General features: G+C 39.8%; 1 protein-coding gene and 1 pseudogene across 4 annotated transcripts in view; both read right to left on the reverse strand.

Annotated features, from left to right (window-relative positions):
* Positions 1 to 2,544: 2,544 nt before the first annotated feature.
* LOC129044446 (bifunctional phosphoribosylaminoimidazole carboxylase/phosphoribosylaminoimidazole succinocarboxamide synthetase-like) lies at positions 2,545 to 3,959 on the reverse strand (annotated as a pseudogene).
* Positions 3,960 to 14,383: 10,424 nt separating this feature from the next.
* Positions 14,384 to 26,797, reverse strand: part of DCAF10 (DDB1 and CUL4 associated factor 10) — a 67,482-nt gene continuing 55,068 nt past the window's right edge. For 2 of the 4 annotated variants that reach the window (XM_054500244.2, XM_054500246.2), the window contains 3 exons: positions 24,702 to 24,812; positions 21,853 to 21,998; positions 14,384 to 20,905 (listed from right to left, as the gene is read on the reverse strand). In XM_054500244.2, the coding sequence (XP_054356219.1) occupies positions 20,537 to 20,905; positions 21,853 to 21,998; positions 24,702 to 24,812 (626 nt within the window). In that variant the 3' untranslated portion in view covers positions 14,384 to 20,536. The remainder of the gene's footprint in view (positions 20,906 to 21,852; positions 21,999 to 24,701; positions 24,813 to 26,797) is intronic. The other 2 variants (XM_054500245.2, XM_054500247.2) reach the window with 1 other exon arrangement.

A 26,797-nucleotide genomic window follows, 5' to 3' on the forward strand; every position in this document is an offset into this window, starting at 1 on the left:
CTCTTTTTGGTCTTCTCTTATGGTTGAGTAGTTCCTTGTTACTGGCACGTTCCTTTTTTGTGGTATTAATAGATCGATCTGTTGGTCTTTTTATTCAGAAAACATTTAGCACACTACCTTGACTTTTAGCAACTTAACCTGGGGATGTTGCAGGTAAAACATTCGTTGTCTATCCATCTTATTTGGTCAAGAGGGGTTTCTTATAAGTTTTATTTTCCAGATAGTTTAACTGCAAAGCTTTTTGTTTGTTTGTTTGTTTGTTTGACAGGGTTTCTATTGCCCGGGCTGGAGTATAGTAGCATGATCATGGCTCACTATAGCCTTGACTTCCTGGGCTCAAGCGATCCTTCCGCCTCAGCCTCCTAAGTAGCTGGGACTACAGGTACGTGCCACCAAGCCCAGCTAATTTTTGTAGAGATGGGGTTTCACCATATTGCCCACGCTGGTCTTGAACTCCTGGGCTCAAGCAATCCGCCCACTTTGGCCTCCCAAAGGTCTGGGATTACAAACGTGAGCCACTGTGCCTGCCACATTTTATTTCTTAAAGGCCTTCCTCATGTTTAATAACCTTCCCTACTGAGTTTAAACTTTCTTGGTTTAGCTTATCAGTACTTTCTGTTGTAATAGAGTAGCCTCACGTAATGTTTACTCCCAAGTTACATGGTCTGGATGTTTGTGCTTTTCAGTTTTTTTGTTTAGTTTTGTTTTAACATCTACTTTTGCCTTCAGAGCTGCTCCTTTCTGTTGTAGCTCATTGGTTAGGAGAGTGTGAAGTTTTAGCCACATTGTGAATTTGCATGTTAAGTTTTAGGTTGTTTCCTGGCTTTAGAGATCATTGAGGTTGCCTGATAAGGACAGCAAGGTAAAGGAGCAGTTGCTTCTAAAAGTCCTGTTTTGGATTGAAATCCATCATAAAGAGAAAGTGCAATATCCTGAACTTGTAAATTTAGATTTGATAAAAAGGGTGTTTAATCATCATATCATCTGATGAAATCTTTTAACCCACCCATAGCAGCCACTGTAGAGTTCTAGACCTCCAGAGTGAGGAGTAGGTGTGACCAGGAAGGGCCCTGGGGGATCTCTGCATAGCTACAGAGCACTCCCAGTCCCCAAGAGACTGGTTCCCATCTTAAATCTTTTTATTTATTTACTTATTTATTTAGAGACAGGGTTTCGCTCTTGTTGACCAGGCTGGAGTGCAATGGCATGATCTCGGCTCACCGCAACCTCCGGCCCCTAGGTTCAAGCGATTCTCCTGCCTCAGCCTCCTGAGTAGCTGGGATTACAGGCATGCGCCACCACGCCTGGCTAATTTTGTATTTTTAGTAGAGATGGGGTTTCTCTGTGTTGGTCAGGCTGGTCTCAAACTCCCAACCTCAGGTGATCCACCCGCCTCGGCCTCCCAAAGTGCTGGGATTACAGGCGTGAGCCACCGCGCCCGGCCATCAGTAGTTTTTAAAAATGTCACTTCAATAAATGCCTTTCCTCTGCCATAAAGACCAGACACCTTGTTGTGGCCTACAGGAGACAGGATGATCCAGCCTTTGCCTCCCTTACTCTCATCTCTAGCTAAAACTGCCTTAAATCTATTTATCTGACGTTCCCAACTAGGAAATTTTTTCTCCAAATGAGTGTATCTGATTTTAAAGTAGAAATTGAAGGTAAAATAGGATTTATCTCATTCTTATCTCCCTTCTATCTATTTTTCGTATTGTCAATATTTTTTTTTTTGAGACATGGTCTCTGTCGCCCAGGCTGGAGTGCAGTGGTGAAATCTTGGGTCATTGCACCCTCTGCCTCCTGTGTTCAAGCAATTCTCCTGCCTCAGCCTCCTGAGTAGCTGGGATTGCAGGCATCCGCCATCACATCCGGCTAAATTTTATATTTTTTCAGTAGAGACAGGGTTTTGCGCCAGGCTGGTCTCAAACTCCTGACCTCAAGTGATCCACCTGCCTCAGCCTCCCAAAGTGCTGGGATTACAGGTGTGAGCCACCGCGCCCCGGCCATCAGTAATTTTTTAAAATGTCACTTCAATAAATGCCTTTTCTCTGCCATAAAGACCAAACACCTTGCTGTGGCCTGCAGGAGACAGGATGATCCAGCCCTTGCCTCCCTTACTCTCATCTCTAGCTAAAACTGTGCTGCTGTCTCTGCACTCCAGCCACCGGCACTTCCTGATTACTTGGGGCACACTGTACTCATCTTGCTCCCAGCCTCTGCCCATGCAGGTGCCCTCTGCCCTCAGCACTGCCTTTCTCTACTTCATTTATAGACTGCTGTCCTTCAGATCTCGGTTGAAATGTCACTTCCTTGGGGAAGCTGGCTTACACTCTCAGGACTCGGTTAGGTTCCCCCATCAGGCTCTTCCTATGTCACCATGTTTCTATTTTTCACAGCATTTACCTGTTTTAATTACGTTGCAAATGTTTTTGTTTGGGTCTAGAGAAGCATGTATTCACTAGTACATTTTATTTGTGTTCTCTAATTATTTTTTCATCTTGCTTAATTTTTCTGCAGCTAAATTAGAAATTTGTAGTTTTCCCCCTAAAAATGCAATGATGTTCTTTCTCTGATTCTCTTGTCACCTTTCTTCCAGGAAATCCATGTGTTCAAAGTGCTTGCTTGCAGTTTGCCCCATAATAAACGGTTGTTTAATCCAAATATCTGAGCAGCAAACTGAGGTGATCCTTCTGGAGAAAGTATGGTTGAATAGCCGAGACCACTGGGTGGTTGAAGAGAAGACCACACATCCTGAACTCCTCAGTCTGGTGGGAGGGGAGGACAGCAGATAACTGGATGTGTAGTGTTCCCAAACATCACTGATCCCAAACCATTGCTTCTGCCTGCCACTGCCACAAATACAGTACGACTGCCACCCCTTCATACTCAGCTTTAATCCTCAGCGTTTCTTCTGGTCTTTTTTGTGCAGATGTTACTCAGAGTCTACATGGAATGCCAAAATTTCCACAGGCCTTGATTTTTTTCACAGTGACTAAGATCAGAAGTAGAACCCATCAGTACTGTAACACTGCACTGACTTTCTGATTTCAAAAGCGACTCTACTCTCTACAAACCACACAAAGTTTTTCTTTACCATTTGGAACCCTTCAGGAGTTACACTGAAGCCTTGATAAGACTTTCAGCCAGGAGTGGTGGCTCACACCTGTAATCCCAGCACTTTGGGAGGCTAAGGCAGGAGGATTGCTTGAGCCTGGGCAACACGGCAAGACTGGCTGTTTTTTTAAAATAACGTTTTTAAAAGTATGATTAAAAGACTGTCTTTCTATTGGCTTTGATCTCCTGATGGTCAGTGTCTCTAGGAATGATTATCAATAACATCAGTGAGAACAATTTCTTCGCCGGTCACATCAACACCAAATTCTATCTTCATATCAACCAGTGTACAGTTCTGGGGTGCAACTGGGATTTCTCCGGTATTTCAAAAACAGCCTATGCGGCATGACTCATGATATCCACTTCAGTTTTATACCAAGTGCAGCAAAGCCAAATTTTGCTTTAATTAGCTGTTCCCTAGACCACTGTGGGTCATGATTGGCATCATCCTTGAAAAATATCTCCACTTTAGGTGGGTAAAACTCTCATCCTTCCTTGACACCAGGATTTCTTTTGAGTAAAGAACCAGTTGCTATTCTGCAAACCATTCAGTTGGAATTATTTCACACTGGGGCACAATGAAAGCTGTCTCCTCACAATTTCTGGTGAAAGCAGTTTTAATACCTGCTTCCTGTAACAACAGAAAAATGCAACTGGTAATTTTATTTGAGATTGTAGCTTTTCCTTCCAGGTGATTCTGACTGCATTTCCTGCTGTAATCTGGTCCTTAGATTGCAGGAGGACTTTTCCTGGCCTGTCTAACAAGCAATTCATAGACCTCCTTTGTTTTACCCTCACATAGTTTTTTTAGCAATGTTCGGTACCTCAGCTCTCACCATTATCCTGAGTGGGATGAGAGTTGCACCCATGCTGAGAGGCAGAAATCTCTGTTGTGGTTATTTGATACCTCTTGCTTTATTTTTATTTATTTATTTATTTATTTAATTTATTTATTGACACAGATTCTCACTCTGTCACCTAGGCTGGAGTGCACTGGCACAGTCTTGGCCCACTGCAGCCTCAGCCTCCCAGGCTCAAGCGATCCTCCCATCTCAGCCTTGCCAGTAGCTGGGACCACAGGTGTGTGCCACCACACCCAGCTAAATTTTGTATTTCTTGTAGAGACAGAGTTTCACCATGTTGCCTAGGCTGGTCTCAAACTTCTGAGCTCAAGTGATCCACCCACCTCAGCCTTCCAAAGTGCTGGAATTACAGGCATGAGCCACTGTGCCTGGCCCTGTTGCCTCTTTAAAAAGCCAGTCCTGGCAGGGCACAGTGGCTCACACCTGCAACCTCAGCATTTTGGGTGGCCAAGGCAGGAGGATCTGTTGAGCCCAGGAGTTTGAGAGTTCAAGTCCAGCCTAGGCGATATAGTAAGACCTTGTCTTAAAAAAAAAAAAAAAAAAAAGAATCAAGAATGATGGGACACATGGATATTCAGTATCACAGCATTCTGGAATATCCTATGAAATGACCAAATGACCCATTTGTTAATGGGTCATAGAGGTCATTTAAGGAAAAGGTAATTTTTACATTGATCTCAAAGTACTGAATTGTTTTAGCTTGGGCTGCCATAGCAAAGTACCATAGACTGGATGACTTAAATCAGGGTTCCCCAACCCCTGGGCCATGGACAGGTACCCATCTGTTTGGAGCCAGGCTGCACAGCAGGAGGTGAGCAGTGGGTAAGTGAGCATTACCACCTGAGCTCTGACTCCTATAAGATCAGTGGCAGCATTAGATTCTCATTGGAATGCAAACCGTATTGTGAACTGCAAATGCAAGGGATCTAGATTGTGCACTCCTTATGAAAATCTAATGCCTGATGATCTGAGGTGGAACAGTTTCATCCCAAAACCATTGCCTCGCTCCAATTATCTGTGGAAAAATTGTCTTCCATAAAACCAGTCCCTGGTGCCAAAAAGGTTGGGGACCACTGGCTTAAACAACATTTATTTCTCATGGTTCTGGAGGTTGGAAAGTCCAAGATTAAGGAGCCAGCAGATTTGGTTCCTGGTGAGGGCCCTCTGTCTGGTTTGCAGAGGGCTGTCCTCTTGCCATATCCTCACATAATGGAGCGAAAGTTCTAATCTCAGCCCTTTATAAGTAATTATAAATTAGTTATCTTTATAAGATTACTAATCCCATCATGGGCACCTCTCTCATGACCTCATCTAACCCTAATTAGTACCAAAAGGCCTCACCTCCAAACACTATCACATTGGAAGTTAGGGCTTCAATATATGAATTCAGTCCACAACATAAGCTCCATGATTGATGAGACTGTTCTTTATTCTCCTTTAGTTTCCAAACACTGCCAGCGATCCTTTACTCTGAGAAATGTCTAGCCAATTTGAGATAAAACACTTGCGCATGAGTCAGGATTCAGAGGTACAGGCACTCCATTTTTCTTATCCCTCCTGGCACTGTTTCTGAATTGTGGAACTCAATTGAATGAAATTGACTAGGAAGAGCAAGAAGAAAGTATTCTTTAGAATAGTTTGTCATGGAGCACTGCTTTGTTACTGTTAGAAGCACCATTAAGGCAGTGACTTGTTTACATTGTTTTAGGGCAGCTCACCTCTATAGCTGCTCTACCTTTCATGATCAACAGAAATAAACTCAGTTCAGGTACTCTTTATTAAGCAATTCCTTCTGATGTACACTAAAAAATGCATTTAGTTAGACTGAGATGCTCTCTGTTTCAGATAATATGAAGAAAAATAAACTTTCTCTTTCAAGGGTCATCATATCTGTAATGGGTGGTTTATAGTAAGTAGCTTTCTCATTTCCTTGGGCAAAAGAAGCTTCAGAATTTTCCTTAGCCCTCACAGTTTTCTGGGGAAAGTGTGGCTAAACAAATTGCCAGGTTTCATCGAGCTTCCCCTCCTCACTAAATAACAGTGATAGAGTTCTGAGAAGGACCACCAGTAGGAAAAAGTGGGTACAGATGGAAACTGAGGATCTTTCATTTGTAAATCTGTGTGTAAAATATGGAAGTAAAGAGTAAAAAAAATTAGGAGATGAGGGCCTCAGTTTGAATATACAATTGATTTGGTTTTGGTTTTTGGTAGAGATGGGGTCTTGCTATGTTGCCTAGGCTGGTCTCAAACTTCTGGCCGCAAGTGATCCTCCCGCCTCAGCCTCCCAAAGTGCTGGGATTAAAGGTGTGAACCACCATGCCCAACCAGCAACAGGTTTTATATACCTTGAGAAAGTTAAAGGGAAGTCCAAGAAGATTAAAGTTTTGCTGTTGCTAGCTAGAGCTCTTGAAAGCTTCTGCCATTTGTGATCCAAGAACAGGAATGCATGTTATTTGTGTTTGGGAGCAATACCACATCTATTTGAGTCTATTTCAACTCGAACTAGAGGAAAACAGAATCCCCAATAATTTCAATTTGTGCCTTTTACAGTTTTTTCCTCATTTATTTTATTTAGCGAATTTGTATTACACCTACTCGGTATTGTAAAACTGCCATTTCAGGACAAATCATTTTGAGTTAAGAGGTTCTAGACTTTAATGGAAAATAAAGAGCATTGGCTGCCTGAGACAAATTCCAAAGTAAAAATGTAAATGTGTCTTGATTTCTCCATTGCCTCCCAGGCTGGATTAGGCCCCTTCTGTGCCAAGTGATAACTGTTTCTTGCCTGTCTCTAACTGCATGTTTGTACTTTATCTGCCAGGACAGTGTGATCTCCTTGAGGGCAGGGTCTGTCTTTCAGATTTCTGTATCCACAGATTAGAGGTCCTCATAATAAATACATTTAATGAAGTAGTCAATCTGATCTCTGATATTTTCTTTATCAATTATTCTCCTTGTTTCGGAAACACTTTTAATTTCTTAAGAATTTCTTTTAGAAATCATCAAGAGGAATACATAATGGATAATTTCACTTATATGAAGTTCTAGAAGAGGAAAATCTATAGCTGAAAAAAAAAAAAAAGAACAGTGTTTCCCTCTGGGAGGATGGGTGCAGAGGTTCACCTGGAAGAGGCAGGAGAGAACTTGCTGGGATGGTGGTAGTACTCTATATGTTGACAGGAGTTTGGGTTACACAGTTGTATACATTTATATAAATTTAAGTAATGTAGAGTTAATCTGTGTACCTAATTCTAGTAAATTTTACAACAAAAGAAAAAAATGTTAAACTCTAGTCATGTGAGGACTTTTAGAAGGATGGGTACAGATGTCAGCAATTTAAAATGCATCAAAAATTAAGATGGATTAGGCTGGGTGCGGTGGCTCACACCTGTAAATCCCAGCACTTGGGGAGGCTGAGACAGGTGGATCACCTGAGGTCAGGAGTTGAAGACCAACCTGGTCAACATGGTGAAACCCCCATCTCTACTAAAAATACAAAAATTAGCCAGGCATGATGGTGGGTGCCTGTAACCCCAGCTACTTGGGAGGCTGAATCAGGAGAATCACTTGAACCTGGGAGACGGAGGTTGCAGTAAGCCGAGATTGCACCACTGCACTCCAGCCTGGGCGACACAGAGAGACTCCGTCTCAAAAAAATAAATAAAATAAGTTGGACTGATGGACAGAGTTAGTTAAGGGATAAAACAAATAAAATATTAATGGTAAAACCTTGGTAAACAGTGTTCACTGTAAAATTCTTTTAACTTTGCTGTTTGGACATTTTCATAATAAAATGTTGGGAAAAAGTATTAGGGGGTTTATCATTATTGCTGAATAATTGAGAAACTCAGTTTAGCTCTTTTAGTATGCTATTCTTAGATTGCTATGAAGTTATAAGATACCACTGAAATACTTGCTAGAAGGGAACACAAGCCTGTGGCCTAGAAATTTACTTGTCTTCCCCACTAATGATGATAATATGGCAGTTCCCTCCCACTGAGGTCCCACTATCCCCTCCTGATTGTGACAGGGCTGGTGGCTAAAACAGAGGCCAATCTTTCAAACATTCTTTCCTGCTGGGCACGGTGCCTCACGCCTGTAATCCCAGCACTTTGGGAGGCCAAGGTGGGCGGATCACGAGTTCAGGAGATCAAGACCATCCTGGCTAACATGGTGAAACCCCGTCTCTACTAAAAATACAAAAAAATTAGCCGGGCATGGTGGTGAGTGCCTGTAGTCCCAGCTACTTGGGAGGCTGAGGCAGGAGAATGGCTTGAACCTGGGAGGCGGAGCTTGCAGTGAGCCAAGATCACGCCACTACACTCCAGCCTGGGCGACAGAGCGAGACTCCGTCTCAAAACAAACAAACAAACAACAACAACAAAAATTCTTTCCTAAGACTGCCCAGCAATAAGGGGTCTACCCACCTCCTGACTAGCAGGGACCAGGCTACCAGGAAAATTATGATTTTCCTGCAATACACTGCAACTTTCAATAAACTCCAGGAAATCTTTCTTTTAATTACATACATTTATTAAGTACGCAAGAAAAAAAACTATTTAGGTAATAACTGCTTAAGAATAAACGCAATGTGTTTAGAACAAATCTGATGCTTTGTATTTTAACTTTTAAAAAGTAACCACAATTAAAAAAAGGATCACAATTAAATTTGGATCCTTCATTTTACCCCAACAAAAACTAACCTTTTATAGAGAAGAACTTTAACAAGTAATGTCAATAAAGCATTCTAAAGTACTCATAATTTAAACAACTTGTAAGGAGACCACTGTTTTTTTTGAGACAGGGTCTGGCTTGCAGTGGTGCAATCTCGGCTCACTGCAACCTCTACCTCCCAGGTTCAAGTGATTCTCTTGCCTCAGCCTCCTGAGTAGCTGGGCCTACAGGCATGCGCCACCACGCCCGGCTAATTTTTTGTATCTTTAGTAGAGACAGGGTTTTGCCATGTTGGCCAGGCTGGTCTCGAACTCCTGACCTCAGGTGATCTGCCTACCTCAGCCTCCCAAAGTGCTGGGATTATAGGCGTGAGCCACCGCACCCGGCTCCCCGGAAACAACTATTTTTTAAAAAAAACAACTTTTTTTTAAGGCTAAAAAGTGTTTTGAGTTGTGTATGCCCTGGTTAAAGTTTCAGTTGTGCCTTTTCTGGATTTATTGCTATTGTTAGCAACAGTGGCAGCTATTTACAGCTCATACCAGGGAGCGCATATTTCTGTAGCTGCTCTCTCATTTTGAGTTAAAACATAAGCTACACAGCACCAGGTCTGTTCCTGAGAAGGTAAGATCATCTTAGCTTACTTAACTGCCCAGTAGTGTAAATATCATGTTTTTGTTTTATTGTTTTGTTTTTTGAGACAGAGTTTCGCTCTTGTTGCCCAGGCTGGAGTGCAATGGCACGATCTCAGCTCACTGCAACTTCCACCCCCCAGGTTCAAACAATTCTCCTGCCCCAGCCTCCCGAGTAGCTGGGATTACAGGCCTGCGCCACTACACCTGGCTAATTTTTGTACTTTTAGCAGAGACGGGGTTTCACCATGTCGGCCAGGCTGGTCTTGAACCCCTGACCTCAGGTGATCGCCTGCCTTGGCCTCTCAAAGTACTGCAGTTACAGGCATGGGCCACTGCACCCGGCCAATATCATGTTTTAATCAGAGAACTCTTAGCTCTAGTTCAAGAAGTGCAAACCTGATAATGTACTGAAAATGATGTAGCTGAAGGGACACATTGTTGTTCTATATCAGCCTCAAAAAGGTAGGAGGTTCTCTAAATGAACTTCTGTTATCTACACAGAGATCCATGGCATCTGTCATCCATGGAAGATCTAAATCTTAACTGCATTTTCTACATCTGTGGTTCTCAAACTGTGGTCCCTAAGACCTACAGCATCAGTAGAGGACTGATTAGAAATGCAAAACTAGGGCTCCCACTCCAGACCTACAGAATCAGAAACTCTGGATGGGGACCCAGCAATCTGTATTTTAACACATTTTCCAGGTGATTCTAATGCACAGTAAACTTTGAGCACCACTTTTTTTTGTCCTTTGCCAAAAGGGAGGAGCCTGGAGGAAAACTCAGTGGACAGGCCCAGTGGTTGTTATACCAAAATTGGACTTTCCCAAGAGGGGATGAAATGCCATGGGGTAGGGGATAGCATGAAGTCTTTCCAAAGAATGAGAATGACACTCCCTGACTAGGACAAAGTCAGAGCCAATTAATGCGGTATTACAGCAGATGCTTCTAATGCTTGGTGAGCGGACAATGATAAAGCTCCCAAGAGTGCTTGCCCGTGGTCTTGAGTACTCCTGTAGGGGGAGTCAGGGATAAGAACCTGATTCTAAGGCCTAAAATGGCAGTCTATTTCTGCCCAGTATACTCACTGGGACACACTGCCAAATAGAGATGATGCATAGACACCAGATAACTACTGATGACTGATAACGTGTCTGTTAATACATCCACCTTTACTCCATCAGGAACCAGGCAATCCTATAATTATCCCATTATTGTGGAAAAAAATATATGTGGTTGAAGCCACACAGATCAAGAGAAAAACTTTAAGAATATGGCTCTGGAAGCAATAAACCTTAAAAAGTTTTAAGCTTGCTTATCTTTGCCCTTTAATAATATTGTGGATTTTTTTTCAGCCTGGTATGTAGTTTTTGAGATGCAGCAACCAACTGTACATAATGTTCTATAAATGTACGTGTCATGTTTTAAATACCTGTTTCAAGTTGATATCCTAAATAGTTATTAGGTTTTTTTTATTTATTTATTTTTGAGACAGGGTCTCACTGTGTCACCCAGGCTGGTGGCATGATCAAGGCTGCCTCAACCTCCTGGGCTCAGGTGATCCGCCCACCTCACTGCCTGCCCCTCCCCCCCACCTACCCCAATAGCTGGAACTACAGGCTCATGCCACCATGCCCGGCTAATTTTTTGTATTTTTTGTAGAGATGGGGTTTTACCACGTTGCCCAGGCTGTTCTCAAACTCCTGGGTCCAAGCAGTCTGCCCGCCTTGGCCTCCTAAAGTGCTAGGATTACAGGCATGAGCCACTGCGTCCAGCATTATTTGTTTTAAAAGTAGCATATGACAGCTATAAACTAAAACAGCTAAGCCCTAGTAGATAAAGGTCTAGGGAATAAAAGCACTTATGTGTTACAAGACAACTCTGAAAATGTTACTGGCCCTATACACATAAGCGGAAGCTTTTCAACTTTTTCACAATGATATCAGAATAATTTTACCTGATTATGGGATAAAGCTGCAATACATTTCTGTTACAGTGTGACACCTGTATTCACAATGTTCTACATAGTTTGTAAGCAGTAAACATTTTTTCACTGAATTATCAAAGCTGTATATAGCAACTGAAGTTAGGCTGTGAAGTCAGACAGAACCAGGTAGGAGTCTAACTCTGAAACTCACTAGGTATATTACTTTAGGAAAACGAATCTAAGCCTCAGTTTCTTCCTCTGTAAAATGGGAATAACTGTACCCACTTCATAAGAATGCCTTAAGGATTAAATAGTGCCTGTGAAGCGCTAAGGCTAGTACCCAACACTAGCACACAGTAAGCAAACAGAACAGTAGCCCCTAAGATGTCCACATCCTTAATACCCAGAACTTGTATGTAATGTTACAGGGCAAGGGTTAATTAAGGTTGTAAATGGAGTTAAGTTTGCTAATGAGCTGGCCTTAAAATGGAGAGATTATCCTGCATTATGCAGTGGGCCCAGTGTAATCACGAAAGTCAGTGTAAGCACGGTGGCGCACACCTGTAATCCCAGCACTTTGGGAGGCTGAGGCAGGAGGATCACTTGAGCCCAGGAGTTTGTGCCCAGCCTGGGCAACATAGTGAGACGCTGCCTCTACAAAAATAAAAAAATTAAGTACTTTTCTTAAAAAAAAGAACACGCTTTTCTGCTGGTTTTGAAGGAAGAAGGGGCAATGAACCCAGGAATGCAGGTGGCCTCTAGATGCTGGAAAAGACAAGGAAATGAATTCTCCCCTTAAGCTCCCAGAGGAAACACAGCCCCATCAACACCTTGATTTTAGCCCAGTGAGATCCATTTCTGACTTCCAGAACTGGAACATTAATTTTTGTTGTTTTAAATAACTGAGTTTATGGTAATTTGTTACAGCTGCAATAGAAAACAAATATACATTGTTGATTCCTCATTATTAATGCATGCCAAATAATTATTTCCCTTTCAATTAAAAATATATTTTTAAATGGCCCAAAATATGTCAGTCATAGAGAGCGAAATAGTGATAATTACTGCTATGGTTAGTTAAATCAGTTTTTCTGAATGATTAATTTCACAAAATAATTTGAGTTCAAAGGGATTCACTCCTTTTTTAGTCTCCAATGATTTACCAAAAAGAGTATCCCAAATATGATTATCATATTCTGGTGAATGAAAATAATCTGGTAAAATGAACCATCAATCACACTGTTAAATAATACAACAAGAAAATGAAATTGTAGAGAACACTGAAAAATATCATGTTCTAAGTTCTTATATAAGATTCAGTCACTGTAAACAGCTTGACAAAAGTAAAAATCTATGAATGATGCTTCCTATTGATAATACAATTTTCACTGAATAAAGAACTAATTTTAAAAACTCTACAAACATATTCATACCAAATAAACTTGTAAATGGCTAGAACGTTACTGAACATATGTGAAAGAATGCAATCTTAGTAAATGTGTTTCTAGTGTAAAATGCCAATTCTAATTTTAGATAGTGGCCTTCCTAAGATGAAATGTCCATATACCAGCTGAGGCCCAGTTTATCCCTGGAGGTACAGGAAGAAATTTAGAACTTTAATTTTTAAAAATCGTATCCTTTAAACTTTCAATTTTCCTCTGCGTATGTTTTATAATGTACTCAACAGATCAGTACAATAGTATACCCATCATTTATAGATAATCAAAATTTGGATCTTAAATTTTTTCTGATGGAGAGTGCATGATTGAAAAAGTCCAGAATGTCACTAATAAGAATTACCAAGCCGCTGCCATTGTCATAGCCTTGTGCTTGATTTTGGTCTAAAAATACACATATAGGTAGTTTAAACAAAAAATCTCCAGCAATTACTAAATCAAGTTTGCCATCAACCTTTTAAACAGGTTAACCACACACAAAAAGTGTGTCAAATGTTTCAAAGTAGCATTTATTTTTAAAAAAGCATGTTATGAGGTAGACATATCACATATTCAGTGCATTTATAATATAAAGGTTTTTTTAATTAAAATCTTATATTTTTATGTAAGTGTGTATATAGATAAAATAAACTCATCTACAACTCTACATTCATCCATTTGAAAGACTCAAAACAATTAAAAAGGTAAAAAGCCAATTATAGTTTTAGAAAGCTTTTGTAATTCTGAAATGAAGAACATTTGATCTGTCCAAAAATTTGTGGGAAGGAGGTGGTTTTAATTTTAGAAGTTATTTTACTAAATTATACATTTTATAGCTAATTCTCAATGAATGTGAATATCTTTATTAGAAGGTAAGTGAAAGATACTATAACTCTTTTATTACTTTGTACCCATCATGTCAAAGTGATTACATCTAAGTAGGACCAGCTACATAACTTGCAAGCCCAGTAGAAAATAAAGATGCAGTGCCTTTGTTCAAAAAGCAGAGAATTTCAGGATGGCTATAGCAAAGCATTAAAGTAAGCATGAGGCCTTTCAACTTTTTTTTTTTTTTTGAGGCAATCTCACTCTGTTGCCCAGGCTGGAGTGCAGTGGTGTGCTCTCAGCTTACTGCAGTCTCAACTTCCTGGGCTCAGGTGATCCTCCCACCTCAGTTTCCCGAGTAGCTGGGACTATAGGTGCATGCTGCCATGCCTGGCTAATTGTGTTTTCATTTTTCGTAGAAATGGGGTCTCATTATGTTCCCCAGACTGGTCTCAAACTCCCGGGCTCAAGCGATCCTCCTGCCTCGGCTTCCCAAAGTGCTGGGATTACAGGCGTGAGCTACTGCACCCAGCCTACCTGGAACCTTTCTAAGCGTGGGACGCTATGTAACTGCACATGTACAACCCCTTTAAAGCCAGCCCTGAATCTAAGTCTCTTTCAACTACAGCTATGGAATACCAAGACGATAGTTATCTTTGTCCCTTGAGTTCCCAGTACTAAACTAGGCATATAATAGGGATTCAAATGTTCATTGAATGAAAAACTGAGTCTTAACTTGCAGTTTTCCAAGTCAATGAGAAATGTTTGCTTGCTTATGGTCAGAACAAATCTTACCCTGATGAATATGGTCTGTTAATTATAATAATAAATGATGGATTCCTCTATTACGTAATAATCTACACACTGCATTCTGCTGGCTTCATGAGAGCTTGAGGCCACATATGGTGAAGGTTCATTTGATTCATTCAACAAATATTTATTGAACAACTACTCTGTGTCAAGTCCTGTACCAGGCACTGAGGATACAAGAATAAATAAAACAGTCTCTGCCCTCAGGGAGCTTACAGTCTAGCATAAGAACTTAAAACACCTCAGAACCTACTGAGAAAAGTTTCTGGGTATCTAGTATATTGTCTGGAGTACTCCAGATTTCCTAAAAATGTCAATCTAAAATTTATCAGAAAACACAGTTGGGCAATTGAAGATGCAGTGAAATTTAAAAGAAAATTCAAATATTCACCCTTTATGTAAAAACCGTGAAATCTAAATGAGGGAGAAACTTAAGAAAGCTGAAAATTCTACCTATTTTAAAGACTTTGGACCAGATTTAAACTTTAAAAATTATTTTATTATCTCTGGGTGACATTTTCATTTATAGTGGCATTTATATACACATACATATAGGAGGTGTATGTGAGATATATTCTTTGGGGCTTTTGATAAAACCCATATCTTTATCCCTAGTTCATTTACAACTAAAGAAAGCAGCATAATGGTAACTCTGAGATTTTCCTTTTGATAGTAATTTCCATTATCATTTGAATGGGAGAAATTCTTAGGACATGATTTAGAATCATTTCTAGAATATAAATTTCATATAATCTTATTTTATAATGAGACAAAACTGTGTCTTTGTAACAATACATGATAATTTAAGCCTATGTTTTAATGGTTATTGACAAAGTTTAATGGCATCCAAAATACTCTTATGTCTATCTGAATTTTTTTCCTGTACTCTTCTTTTTTCTTAAAAGCATGATAGACCCCTTTGCAAATACAGAGCCTTTGTTGTTGCTTTGCTGTACTTTGGTACATTGCTGTTTATTCCTTAATCTAGCAGCATCCTTAGTTTGTAGTATATCTTACTTAGTTGCAACTAAAAAAAATTGCTAGCCTAGGCTTTAACTGGGAGTTTCTATTATCTAGAAGGTTACTGTGAACCTTTCAGAAAAGTGGAAAGCAACCAAAAGAGCTGTCTCAAAGACTGTGTCCCCCCAGAGTTTGTCCAACTCTTTACTGTAGACACTCTGAACAGGCACGGTTTCATGTCCAAAGCTCCTAACAGCACATTAGAAGAAAGTGGGGAGCCTGTCAGAAGCAGGCATATTGATAGTGTGAGAGAAGACATAGCAAATTACTTAGCAGATATTTAAAAAATTTTAAAATCCAACAGCAGTCTGAGGCAAATGATTGTGTATACCTCAGGGCTGAGAGAATCACTTTATAACATATTTGTTATAGCCCTTTACATTTTATGAAGTGTTTTACATACATCAGAGCTGGATACTTATAATAATACATTATGAATATAACTTTAACTTTTCATCATGAAAATGTGAATTATACTGAGCATGATGTTTAAGAAGAAGGCAGGAAGGTATACTAACATACCTGAAATACATCAAAAATAATTACAAGTTTTAAATGTTGGCACTTAAGAGATACACATTAGCTATCCAAAAATTCATATGTACGGTTTCCTTCAAGACCAACACGGCGTATCACTGAGTGAATTTTCACAGCACTCAGTGACTGCTGGTCATTAAATGGGGATGATTGTCATCAGTATAAGTATCACACTATTTGTCCTGCTAAATGCAAGTTAAAAGATACTTATGGATGCCAGTACCACATATTCTGACAAATAAGGGAAACACTAGGCTTTTAAAAGATTCTCAGAGTGTTTTCCCTATATTGCACTTTCTAGATAACACAATTTTAACAATGATATAATGTGATCTTGGTTCTAGACACAGCAGTGGGGAACACATGAATTTACCTTTTTCTTGTTCCTTTTCTTAAAGTCTTTAGTATAGTCTCAGGAATATAGCAAGGAGAAATAACAAAATATACATGTGCTTTGGGCTTCTGAGGAAAAAAGACCACCCACACACATTTTTAAAAGACTAAAACAGACGTCTCTTCTGCTTTAGCCGTTTCATTTTCAAAATTGAAAATAAGGAACTACTATATATTTGATGTCCCTAACTCATTAAACATAGCATTGCCATAAATGCACTGTTCTGCAGAAAACTTTTTAAAACAGAACAATTTGTACTGCATTTATTCACAATTATACTACATTACCAATTATCATGAATTATAAATAAAAATTACTGAATAAAATTCAGAGTAAAAAACATCAGATTAGAGTTTATACTCTTAAGTGAAATGGGGCTTTGAAATGTTAAGATGTAATTTCTTCTAATACGATAGCATTCCTAATGCCCTTTAATTCCTTGATTAATATTCCTTGATAACTTTTTGATCATCACCATACCTCAAGGAGGACAAAGGTTCTTTTGAGTTTGCTGGCTGTTAATTTTTAATTCTCATCTGTGTGGCTCTGTTTTTTTCACAATGCCACTTATCCTTAATTTTTCTTTTCTATTTTATAGCTGCTTATTCTGCTTGAAGTTTTTTAGTTAGGAATGGCCAGAATGTGTGCCCTGAGTTTATGATATTCTCATGGAAATTGTTAATCTTATAAAATTTTTTTTACATGATACACATGGTAAGCTAGCTCTATAATTAAAAAAAAAAATTCCAGAAGATACTAAACAAATAACAGGCCAGCTTACCATACTTTACAAACTAAAGAGCACAATGGTAAAGCAGTAAGCACAGGCTTTGGACAAAAAGACACAAACCTGGATTTGAATCCCAGTGCTGCCACTCACTGCTAACTCTATGACTTAAGGCAAGTCATTTAATCTTTCTGACCCACTATTACCTCCAAATTAAACTGGGGCTCATTCCACCTACCCTGCAAGTTTTTGTGAGGGTTAGTAGTGAAGTCTGTATATTATTTGACACATGATAGGTACTCTATAGTAAAGAATCATTGGCTGAATTTTGAGTTGGGCAACTTGCTGGTCTAGCATCTGACATGGAACTCTTTCCAGAGTTGATACGATTTATGAAACTTCTTTTGAATATCAATATGACCACAGTACTTGGTAGGTATTTTTAAATAATAACATAGTTTGGGTGTTTTCACCTCCAAAACTAATTTTATTTTATTTTATTATTTTTTTTGAGGCGGAGTCTCGCTCTGCTGGCCAGGCTAGAGTGCAGTGGTGCGATCTCGGCTCACTGCAACCTCTGCCTCCCAGGTTCATGCGGGTCTCCTGCCTCAGCCTCCTGAGTAACTGGGATTACAGGTACCTGCCACCACGCTTGGCTATGATTTTTGTATTTTTGGTAGAGACAGGGTTTCACCATGTTGGCTAGGCTGTTCTCAAACTCCTGACCTCAAGTGATCCACTCACCTCAGCCTCCCAAAGTGCTGGGATTACAGGCATGAGCCACCATGCCCAGCCTATTTTTATTTTTTGAGACAGGATCTGGCTCTGTCGCCCAGGGTGGAGTGCAATAGTGCAATCTTGGCTCACTGCAGCCTCCGCCTCCCAGGCTCAAACCATCCTCCCACCTCAGCCTCCTGAGTAGCTAGGACTACAGGCGTGTACCAACATGCCCATCTAATTTTTGTATTTTTGGTAGAGGCGGGGTTTCGCCATGTTGCACAGATTGGTCTGGAACTCCTGGGCTCAAGCGATCCTCCCACCTCGGCCTCCCAAAGCGCTGGGATTACAGGCATGAGCCACCATGCCCATCCCTATTTTCTTTAAAAAATGTGTTTTTTACAAAATGTATGGCAAGTATATGTATTTACTGTGCTTTGTGGTAATTTTCTCAATGACAAAAAATTTCCAATTTTGTTAACATCCATGGTAAAATGATCTAATTTCAAAAATTTGTTCTAGAGCAAGATCCTTATAACCTCTATAAATGTGTGTGAATAGTTAGTTGGCAGGTCCTACAAAGAAATGTCATTTTTATTCATGTATTTTGGGTTGTTTAAACATTTCTGTAAGATTTAAAATACTTTTCTTATGGCTAGAACTCTCCGCATCTACTCCCATGCCTGCCTTTCTAAAATCTATTGGCCAGTTTAAGGGTATTCACAATAATACAACTTAAAGACAAACTGTCCATAAGTCATTGTGTCTAACAGACAGCATAACACAGTAGAAATTGCCCTGACCAAGGAATTAGAAGACTGGAATTCAAGTCCCAACTCTGCCACTAACTTTGCAGGATGACCTTAGGCAAGTCATGTCACTTCTCTCATTTGTCAAATAATGCAAGTGATTCCATTCTAAGGTATTTTCCACCTCTAAAATTGCTTTCATTTACTATTATTGTTTTTTAAATAATGAAAACACTTTCTGGGAATTGTCTTAAGCCCAAATGGGTAAAGAAGAATTTTTTTCTTTTTTTTTTTTGAGACGGGGTCTCGCTCTGTCGCCCAGGCTGGAGTGCAGTGGCGCAATCTCAGCTCACTGCACCCTCCGCCTCCCGGGTTCAAGTGATTCTCCTGCCTCAGCCTCCTGGGTAGCTGGGATTACAGGCGTGCACCACCACGCCCGGCTAATTTTTGTATTTTTAGTAGAGATGGGGTTTCACCATGTTGGTCAGGCTGGTCTCAAATTCCTGACCTTGTGATCCAGCCGCCTCGGCCTCCCAAAGTGCTGGGATTACAGGCGTGAGCCACTGCGCCTGGCCGAGTAGAGAAGAATTTACTGCTGATTAACGTTGTGTTTTTCAACCTGCAATCCAGAGACCCTCAGAATAAAGATTACTTGAGGTTGCTATGAAAAATGCAGATTGCTGTCCTCCCCCTGGCTGAATCAGAATCTCATAAGGTGAGGCTCAGGTTTCTGCACTTTTCACAAGCTCTGTAATGGTTACAATGCACCCTAATGTTTGAGAACTAGTGGCCTAAAGAGAATGCAACCTAAGAGGGCAAGGCTAGTGCATAGCTTAAATTGCTCCAGCCTTTGGTAATCCCTTCTAAACACAGTGCCACCCATTTGGAGGAGACTGCAAGGATGCTGTTATTCAAAGTAGAACAGTCAGCCTTGTGCTTGAGTCCTGCTTTATGCTTGCGTGTTTCATAACAAAACACAAAGGCAAGTCTTCATATCAGCACTTAGTCTTGATATCCAAGTCACTGACTACTGTACTTATGATAACAGCTTGAAGAGGACTGCAACTCTCCCCTCACTAATGGTGACAGAGTTGGCTTGTGACACCTGGCTCAGGGAAGAAAAATGAGTAAACCCCTACCCCTTTACTCTTGATTCCTCTTCCACCCTAATACTGTTAACACATCATCCTGTGTGATTCAAATAATCTGGCAAATGAAATACAGAAAATCTAAGTCATATTGTTCTTATCACTCTATGGCCAGATATTATACTAATCTAATTTTAAAAATCCTTTTCTGTGCAATAGAAATAACCAAAGCTCATTCTGTCTCCTTTCCTTTCTAATGCTGTTGATAGGAACAAAATATCAAGTAAGGATACATGCTAGAGATGTTAAATTCATACAAGTAAAGTAAATTACAAAGAGAGGTGGTAATATTTTTTTCTAGAATTTCACAATAAAATCCCTCTCACCATGAAAATCTTTTTATAATTTTAACAGGAAACTTAAAAGACATTTTGTTGCAAGACTATCTTTACAATTATAAGAATAATGCCATTATCTGTGCTCAATATAGATAAACGTAAGAGTAACTTTAAAAGGCCAAGTATACTCATAAGTGAGGATGAAATTTATTTTCAACAACCAATATGCCAATATCCAACTTCTAGGTTTTATTCAATTCTAATGTCCTGGGTTTCTCCTACCCCAGTCAAAACTCCTGCCAAATGTCCACAAAATTGACACCAAAATCAAAAAACACAAAGAAAGAGAGGGACAGGGAGAGGGAAAGAGAAATAGAGAGTGAGGAAGGAAGGAACTTGACAAGAGCTACCATGCAAAATGACCAGAAGAACCGGAGTTCAGTGGCACAGATCAGCAGGAGCAGAGGAATGCTGAAAAAGATGATGCTGCATAGAGTCTAACTTGGAGATGCCTGTATGATGCTGGATGACCAAGTACTAAGGTCACAAGTGTGTTCATGGACCCATAAGAACCAGGATCTTGACCCAAACTTATAAGGTCTTCTAAAAAGAAAATACTTCATCTAAATTGAAGCAATTCCTAAGTCAAACACCAGAAGAGTTCCTTATTTGATGTAAGTTGTGCCTAAAACTTTGGCTGATACAAAGAAACCCGTCCACTAAGGCACCCTGAGGCAATCTGACAATGTGTTGGAGAGAACTTTGTTGTCAGTACCACATCATTATGAGAGTACAGAGAACGGATCACCCGCAGGGGACTGGCTTCTTTGGGCAAGCAGTCAACAAGTTCACTGCACTGTTTGTCAAATCCCAACAAGCGAATCCCATAGCCATGTGGGGAAGAAATCATTCGTCCATCGGGGCTGAAGCAAAGTTCTTTGATGTAACCCCTGCCTACATTGGCTTCTTCAATGTAATGAGTCAGTCGTAGAGAACAGCGAGGTGAGACAGGTCGTACTGGAGCTCCTTCTTGAAATTCATAGACACAAGTACACTAGGGGGAGAGAAGGGAGACAAACCAAGGTTACAGAGCCCAAATAGTGCTACAGATATTCCTTATTTTTAAAAAGCTCAACAGATTGCCAAAGCCACAGAATTTTTACAAGAAATCACTCAGAATAATGCTATCCCCCTCCCAACTAACAAACCTTGTAGGCCCCATACTTTCTTATCTTCATAAGCTGAGGTTATTCTGTGTTATGATGCTTTAAAGCCTTTTGTTCCCTGAGGCTGCCTGTGACTTCTGTAGTAATACATTCTCTTTTCTAAGGGCAACAACAATGTTGATATTTTAAAAATTCCTGGAGTACATCCAAGCCCTAGAGTATCTTACCTCTTCCCCTACACAATTCAAAGGCTCTTCTCTTCTCTCCTTTCAGTTGTGGCCTCTAGGACCAGTGAGATCCTTGGAAGACTCTTGCTTTCCAGAGTGATGAGAATCATAAAGTCATTTAACACCTTTCCCCCTAGTCATCAGTATAGTCCCTTCCTTTCCCAGAGTTTCCCCTGGTTTTTAAAAAAAGAAAATTATGATACTCAATTGGCTTAGTAAAATCTCACATTTAGCCAGCTTAGCTGAAACATTTCAGACCTATGTTTATTATACAAGGAGTTTTTGTTTGTTTGTTTGTTTGTTTTTTTAGGGTGAGATGAAAGAGGCAGGATTTTAAGAAGCTGGGCAAAATCTGAGCTGATGCTGGCCTTTAAAGTACCTCCCACCTTGCTCAACCCCAGCAGGAGAGGAATAAGAAGAGTTTGGAAGGGATAATGATACCATATGAAACAAGAGAGGACAGAAACAGGAGAGTCGAGAAGCAGGATCTCTAGCAGTATGCCCTTGAAGGCAGAGACTGCAGTCAGCGATCGGCCTAAGGTCTGCACACACGGCAATGGCAATTTGTCCAATGAGCCCTGTTGAAGGTGGAGTGCTGCTGCCTGTACCTCCTCATCATCACTGTTGCTTGAGCACCGAAGAAGAGTGGCCCAGCCTTTTGGGTGCAGCTGTAAGGACGTGATGCAGTTTCCGTGGTCACTCTCACCAAGAACTTCAGGGGTTACGACTTCAAGACTATTTCGTGGTGAAACTCCTGAGATATAAGAAAATGAGGATGCGGGATTTGTATTATCAAAAAACTAAGGCAGTTCATCAAAGCTTTTTATTTCTGGCAGCCACCTCCCATGCCATCATTCCTTAGTCTGCCCCTTATGCTACCATATGTTAAAGAGCGTGGTACTCCCCGATGTATGGTGTGTGAGTTTTGGCGGGATGAAGGTGTGGGGAAAGGGTATAAATAGAACAAAAGATCCAAATTCCCACAGCAGTAATCATCACTGACCTAAGGCTAAGGCATAGAAGCTGACTAGGGGTTCTTTTATTTGGATCTTACATCTCAGAAAGCTCTTTATTTAAGTAAGAACCAAAGTTATGTGACATGAAAGGACTCTAGAAAGGTAAAAGGTAACAATTCTCCTCTCATTGGTCCTGGTGCTTTCTGGTCCAGAGAAGGAAATACTTGGAAGCCATGAGGATTGCCTTTTAAGCAAATAAAAAGATCAGGACTTAAGCACCTGCAAAAACAACACTATAAACAAAAAATAAAATGTTGGAGGTAAGGAAGGACACCTCACATAAAGGCATGTCAAAACAAGGGATGGGAGACATTGTCAATCATACATCTTCCTGGTGATTCTACTATGCTTCATCCTTTCCTTCTACCTAACTCTCAATGAAAATGACCGCTGGAGTAAGGCACTGTTAATAATAGGAGTATGTTATATCCTTCAGGTGCGTGAAAAACCACTTTCATAGACACTGTAAGGAAGCAACTTAGAAATTTAATAGCAAGAGAAATATTTCAACACTTCTCTGACTGTGGAAGGAGTTACTTTGAAGGTATTGAGCTCCCTCTGTCAGATCCTTTGTGAATTGCTTGTCAAGCAGATGTGTTACCTTCTTTTTAAAGATTCCTTTTAGATTACTACATTATTAACAGAAACATGTGAAGCTGTAAATTACACTGCTATAACAAAACTATACTGAAATAACTATTTCACATGTGATTGAACTTTAACAATTTTAGAGAAAAATATACTCTTATTTTAAGAATTAATTTGGAAAACCTATAACAAAACCAGACGAGAAATGCATTCTAAGTAGGTGGTTTGCTAACTGTGCTCCTTTGGGGTTCCTCAGGAGATGGCAAAAGTGGGGAACCACATGTGAGCTGAGGTGTAGATGGAGTGGGGAAGGCTGGAGGGTCAAGAGCCTCCCTAATTTTTCTTGAACCAGAGCTACTTTGATTTTATTTGTGCTACATCTCTAAGAATCCACAGCAGATTTCATGTCAAAAATAGAGTTCTAATGCTGAAATGCATTTGAAAGCCTGCTCTATACAGCTATTATATCTGCCAAAGGATGGTGTTAACATACTCTGACATCTGAAGATCCAGGATTTCCAACATTTAGAGCAACTTCACCTATAAGCCCCACCTTCTCCCACGTTTTCCCTCTCTTTTCACCCTCTCATTTTCCTCTTCTTCCCAGCCTCCTCATATATCATCTCTTCCCTCATTCTCAACTCTCTGTGGCATAGAACTGCTGTATATTTATGTTTGTGTGTTTACCACTGGTCAATAACAAGCAAGCATGTTAACTATTCTTTTCTTCTTAAATTAAGTTTCTTTTTCTTGTGGACGGTATAGTCAACCAATAAAGATTTTTCTCAGTGATTATTAGAAGCCTTGACTTGTTTCCCATAGCACAAGTAGAAGGAGAACAGGAAGAATCTGCAAAAGATGTTTGTGTTACAAATCAAAGGAAAAATGTTATACTTCTGGGCCTAAATCTTTAAGAGGAGGAGCCTTTAACCTTAAAGTGAAATATCACAGACTTCAATATCCAGAGGCAAGTGGATAGCCCATAGGTTAGGTTAGAAAGAGCTCTTAAACCATTCTACTGACATAAGTAGCCATGCAAGATAACCAGCATCTACTAGGCAAAGCCACCCAGTGAAAACACAAATTAGAAGTCTAAGATTTAGTCTCTGCCCAAAATACCAAGGTAGAGAAATGTCTATCTCCAAAAGTGACCAAAAAAAAAAAAAAAAAAAAGCCATATCTGGCTCTTAATACTCAGTTCACAAAGAGAAGAATAAACAATGAATGGTATAAGAGCTTATATGTCAATTAGTATGAAGAGGAACAGTATGTGGAATTTGTATAGGCAGAAACCATTTCAACTGGGGGGGCGTGTGGTGGAAGGTATAGGGCAGAGCAACTAGTTCTGCCAGAATGGCTAGGAAAAACCTGGGAAATACAGAGTGGAGCCAGATGGTAGCTCACTTTATCCTACAAACCCTTTGAAGCTGTCAGGCATTGTAGAGACAAGGAAATGGCAGGGCAAAAAGTCTGAGGGTAACCAGGTGACTTTCACAATTACCTGAAAATTCATGCCTTATATTTATACAGAGCTTTCACATGCATAATCTCATTTAATTTTCACAACAATCTTGATTGAAATCTGTATTTCTGAACTACTTCCTCTCCAAACTAGACCAAACTAAGTCCAGCTAATAAAACCAAAGCTCAAGTTCCATTAAGATTTAACTCAAGATATTCAACCCCAGGGACTCTCGGTTAGCTTTTTGAAGATGATGACTGAGGGAAAAATCACCTCATCTCCATTGCTTTTATTTTCATGGATTAAAACCATAAAACTGGTTTTAATCAATAATTAATCAGATTGGCATAATCTGTTGTTACAAGATTATAAAATCCAACTTTTAACCTACCTTCTCTTTGAGAGGCTCGTGACATGTGTTTCTCAGAAGAATTAGAATCACTATGATGACAAGGTGAGCCAGAAACTCTAGGACCAGATGAACTTGATGAAGTGGTCAAATCTTAAAAATATAAAAAATTCTGACAATAAACCTAGCATAACTCTGGTAGTGGCCCTTAACTTTTTAATTTTCTACTCGAACCATAGTTTTAAAATTTTAAAAAAATGCTCATATATCACTGGCCTATAAGACTGATGAAGGCAAGACAGCTCTTTGAAGTGTTCTAAGATCTAGTCCCTTTCTGAATCTTTTATATCAAAAACTTGACTATATGAAATAAAAATGAAAAACCAAATAATCATAGGAGTGTCTTTGGATCCTCATCATTTCTGTACTAAAATGGAACCCAAAAATTCCATGAAAATGAAAACTAAGCTCTTAAGCCTATTGTTTTATGTTAAAATAGGGTCCAAACAACAGGCCCATTACCAGAAACATGAAGAGATTCTTCTTTATACCAAAAACTTCCATTATCATTCTGGAAATTACGTGAATAGTCTTTTTTTTTTTTTTTTTTTTTTTTGAGACAAGGATCTTGCTATGTTGCCCAGGCTGGACTCCTAATTCCTGGGTTCAAGTGATCCTCCTGCCTCAGCCTCAGCCTCCTGAGTAGCTGGGCCTACAGGCATGTGCCACTGTGCCAAGTTTATGTGAATACTGTGAAATGTGACACAAAGTTTACATTGAAAAAAATAAAATGAGTATCAGGTAGTGGAGTCTGATATATTACTCCAAATAGCAATGTCTATTTCATCACCACATTTTGCTAGTGGTCCCATACCTATGTTAAGAAGTCTTACTAGTCTAATTTCCTGTAATGTTATTTAGTATCAGAATTACCATTAGAAAACTGAAAACCTTGTTGGTTTTTGAGTTGAAATAGGCCATCTAGACATTCAAAATCACTATTTCTCACTAAGTTAGAGTTGCTTATCATGTTTAACTTAAAAGGCAAATTTGAATCTCAAAGGATTATACTCGTATATTTATGAAATCCCTTGTTTGCAAGTAAGTTGGTAAAACTTAAAATTTCTACTTTTAACAATTATACCAGGCACTGCAGTACAATGATGTCTGTACTTTCCCAAAGGAATCTTCAGAAGTGGTCCTGTGAACAAGGAGAAAGGTTCCAACCTTTTTTTTCATTTCCTTTTTTTTTTTGGACACAGGGTCTCTCTCTGTTGCCCAGGGTGGAGAGCAGTGGGGCAGAATCAGGGCTCACTGCTGCCTCAACCTGCCAGGCTCAGGTGATCCTCCTGCCCCAGCTTCCTGAGTAGATGGGACTACAGATGCATGCTAGCATATCTGGCTAATTTTTGTATTTTTCGTAGAGACAGGGTTTCACCATGTTGCCCAGGCTGGTCACAAACTCCTGGGCTCAAGCGATCTGCCCACCTCAGTCTCTTAAAGTGCTAGGATTACAAACGTGAGCCACTGCACCTGGCTAAATTTTTAAGTTATTTGTAGAGATGAGGTCTTCCTATGTTGCCCAGGCTACCCTTGAACTCCTGGGCTCAAGCGATCCTCCCACCTTGGCCTCCCAAAGTGATGGGATTACAGGTGTGAGCCCCCGCACCTGGCCCCAACCATTCAAAGCTGCCTTTTAATAGCAATTTATTAGCATTCTATGTTCCAAATGCTTGTCTTTTTTCCCCTGGATTTTTGTTTATAATGTAAATGATGGGTATGTCCCCACACCAGTCCCCTCTTTCCCAAAGGTAGATGAAATGTAGTCTTTTTAAAATCACATAATGTTGATAAAATACAATACGTACGTTTTTCTGAACCCTAAATTTGCTTAAATCTAACAAAATCAGCAATGGGAGAAGAGACAGAGTTTAGCAAGAGAGTGTTTAGAGAGTAATGAGATAAGATGGCACCAGCTACCTGTATCTGGACATCTGTAAGTCTAGGATACAGATAAAACTAAAACTCTATATTGACCATAATTTAATAAAAGCTCTGCTTGATTCCAGAAGGACTTAAGACCTTGTGCCATCACTAATTTTTGAGATAGTGATGATTCAAAATTACTGATGAAAAGA

The sequence above is a fragment of the Pongo pygmaeus genome, chromosome 13 (genome assembly GCF_028885625.2).
Source record: "Pongo pygmaeus isolate AG05252 chromosome 13, NHGRI_mPonPyg2-v2.0_pri, whole genome shotgun sequence".
Classification (NCBI taxonomy): Eukaryota; Metazoa; Chordata; class Mammalia; order Primates; family Hominidae; genus Pongo; species Pongo pygmaeus.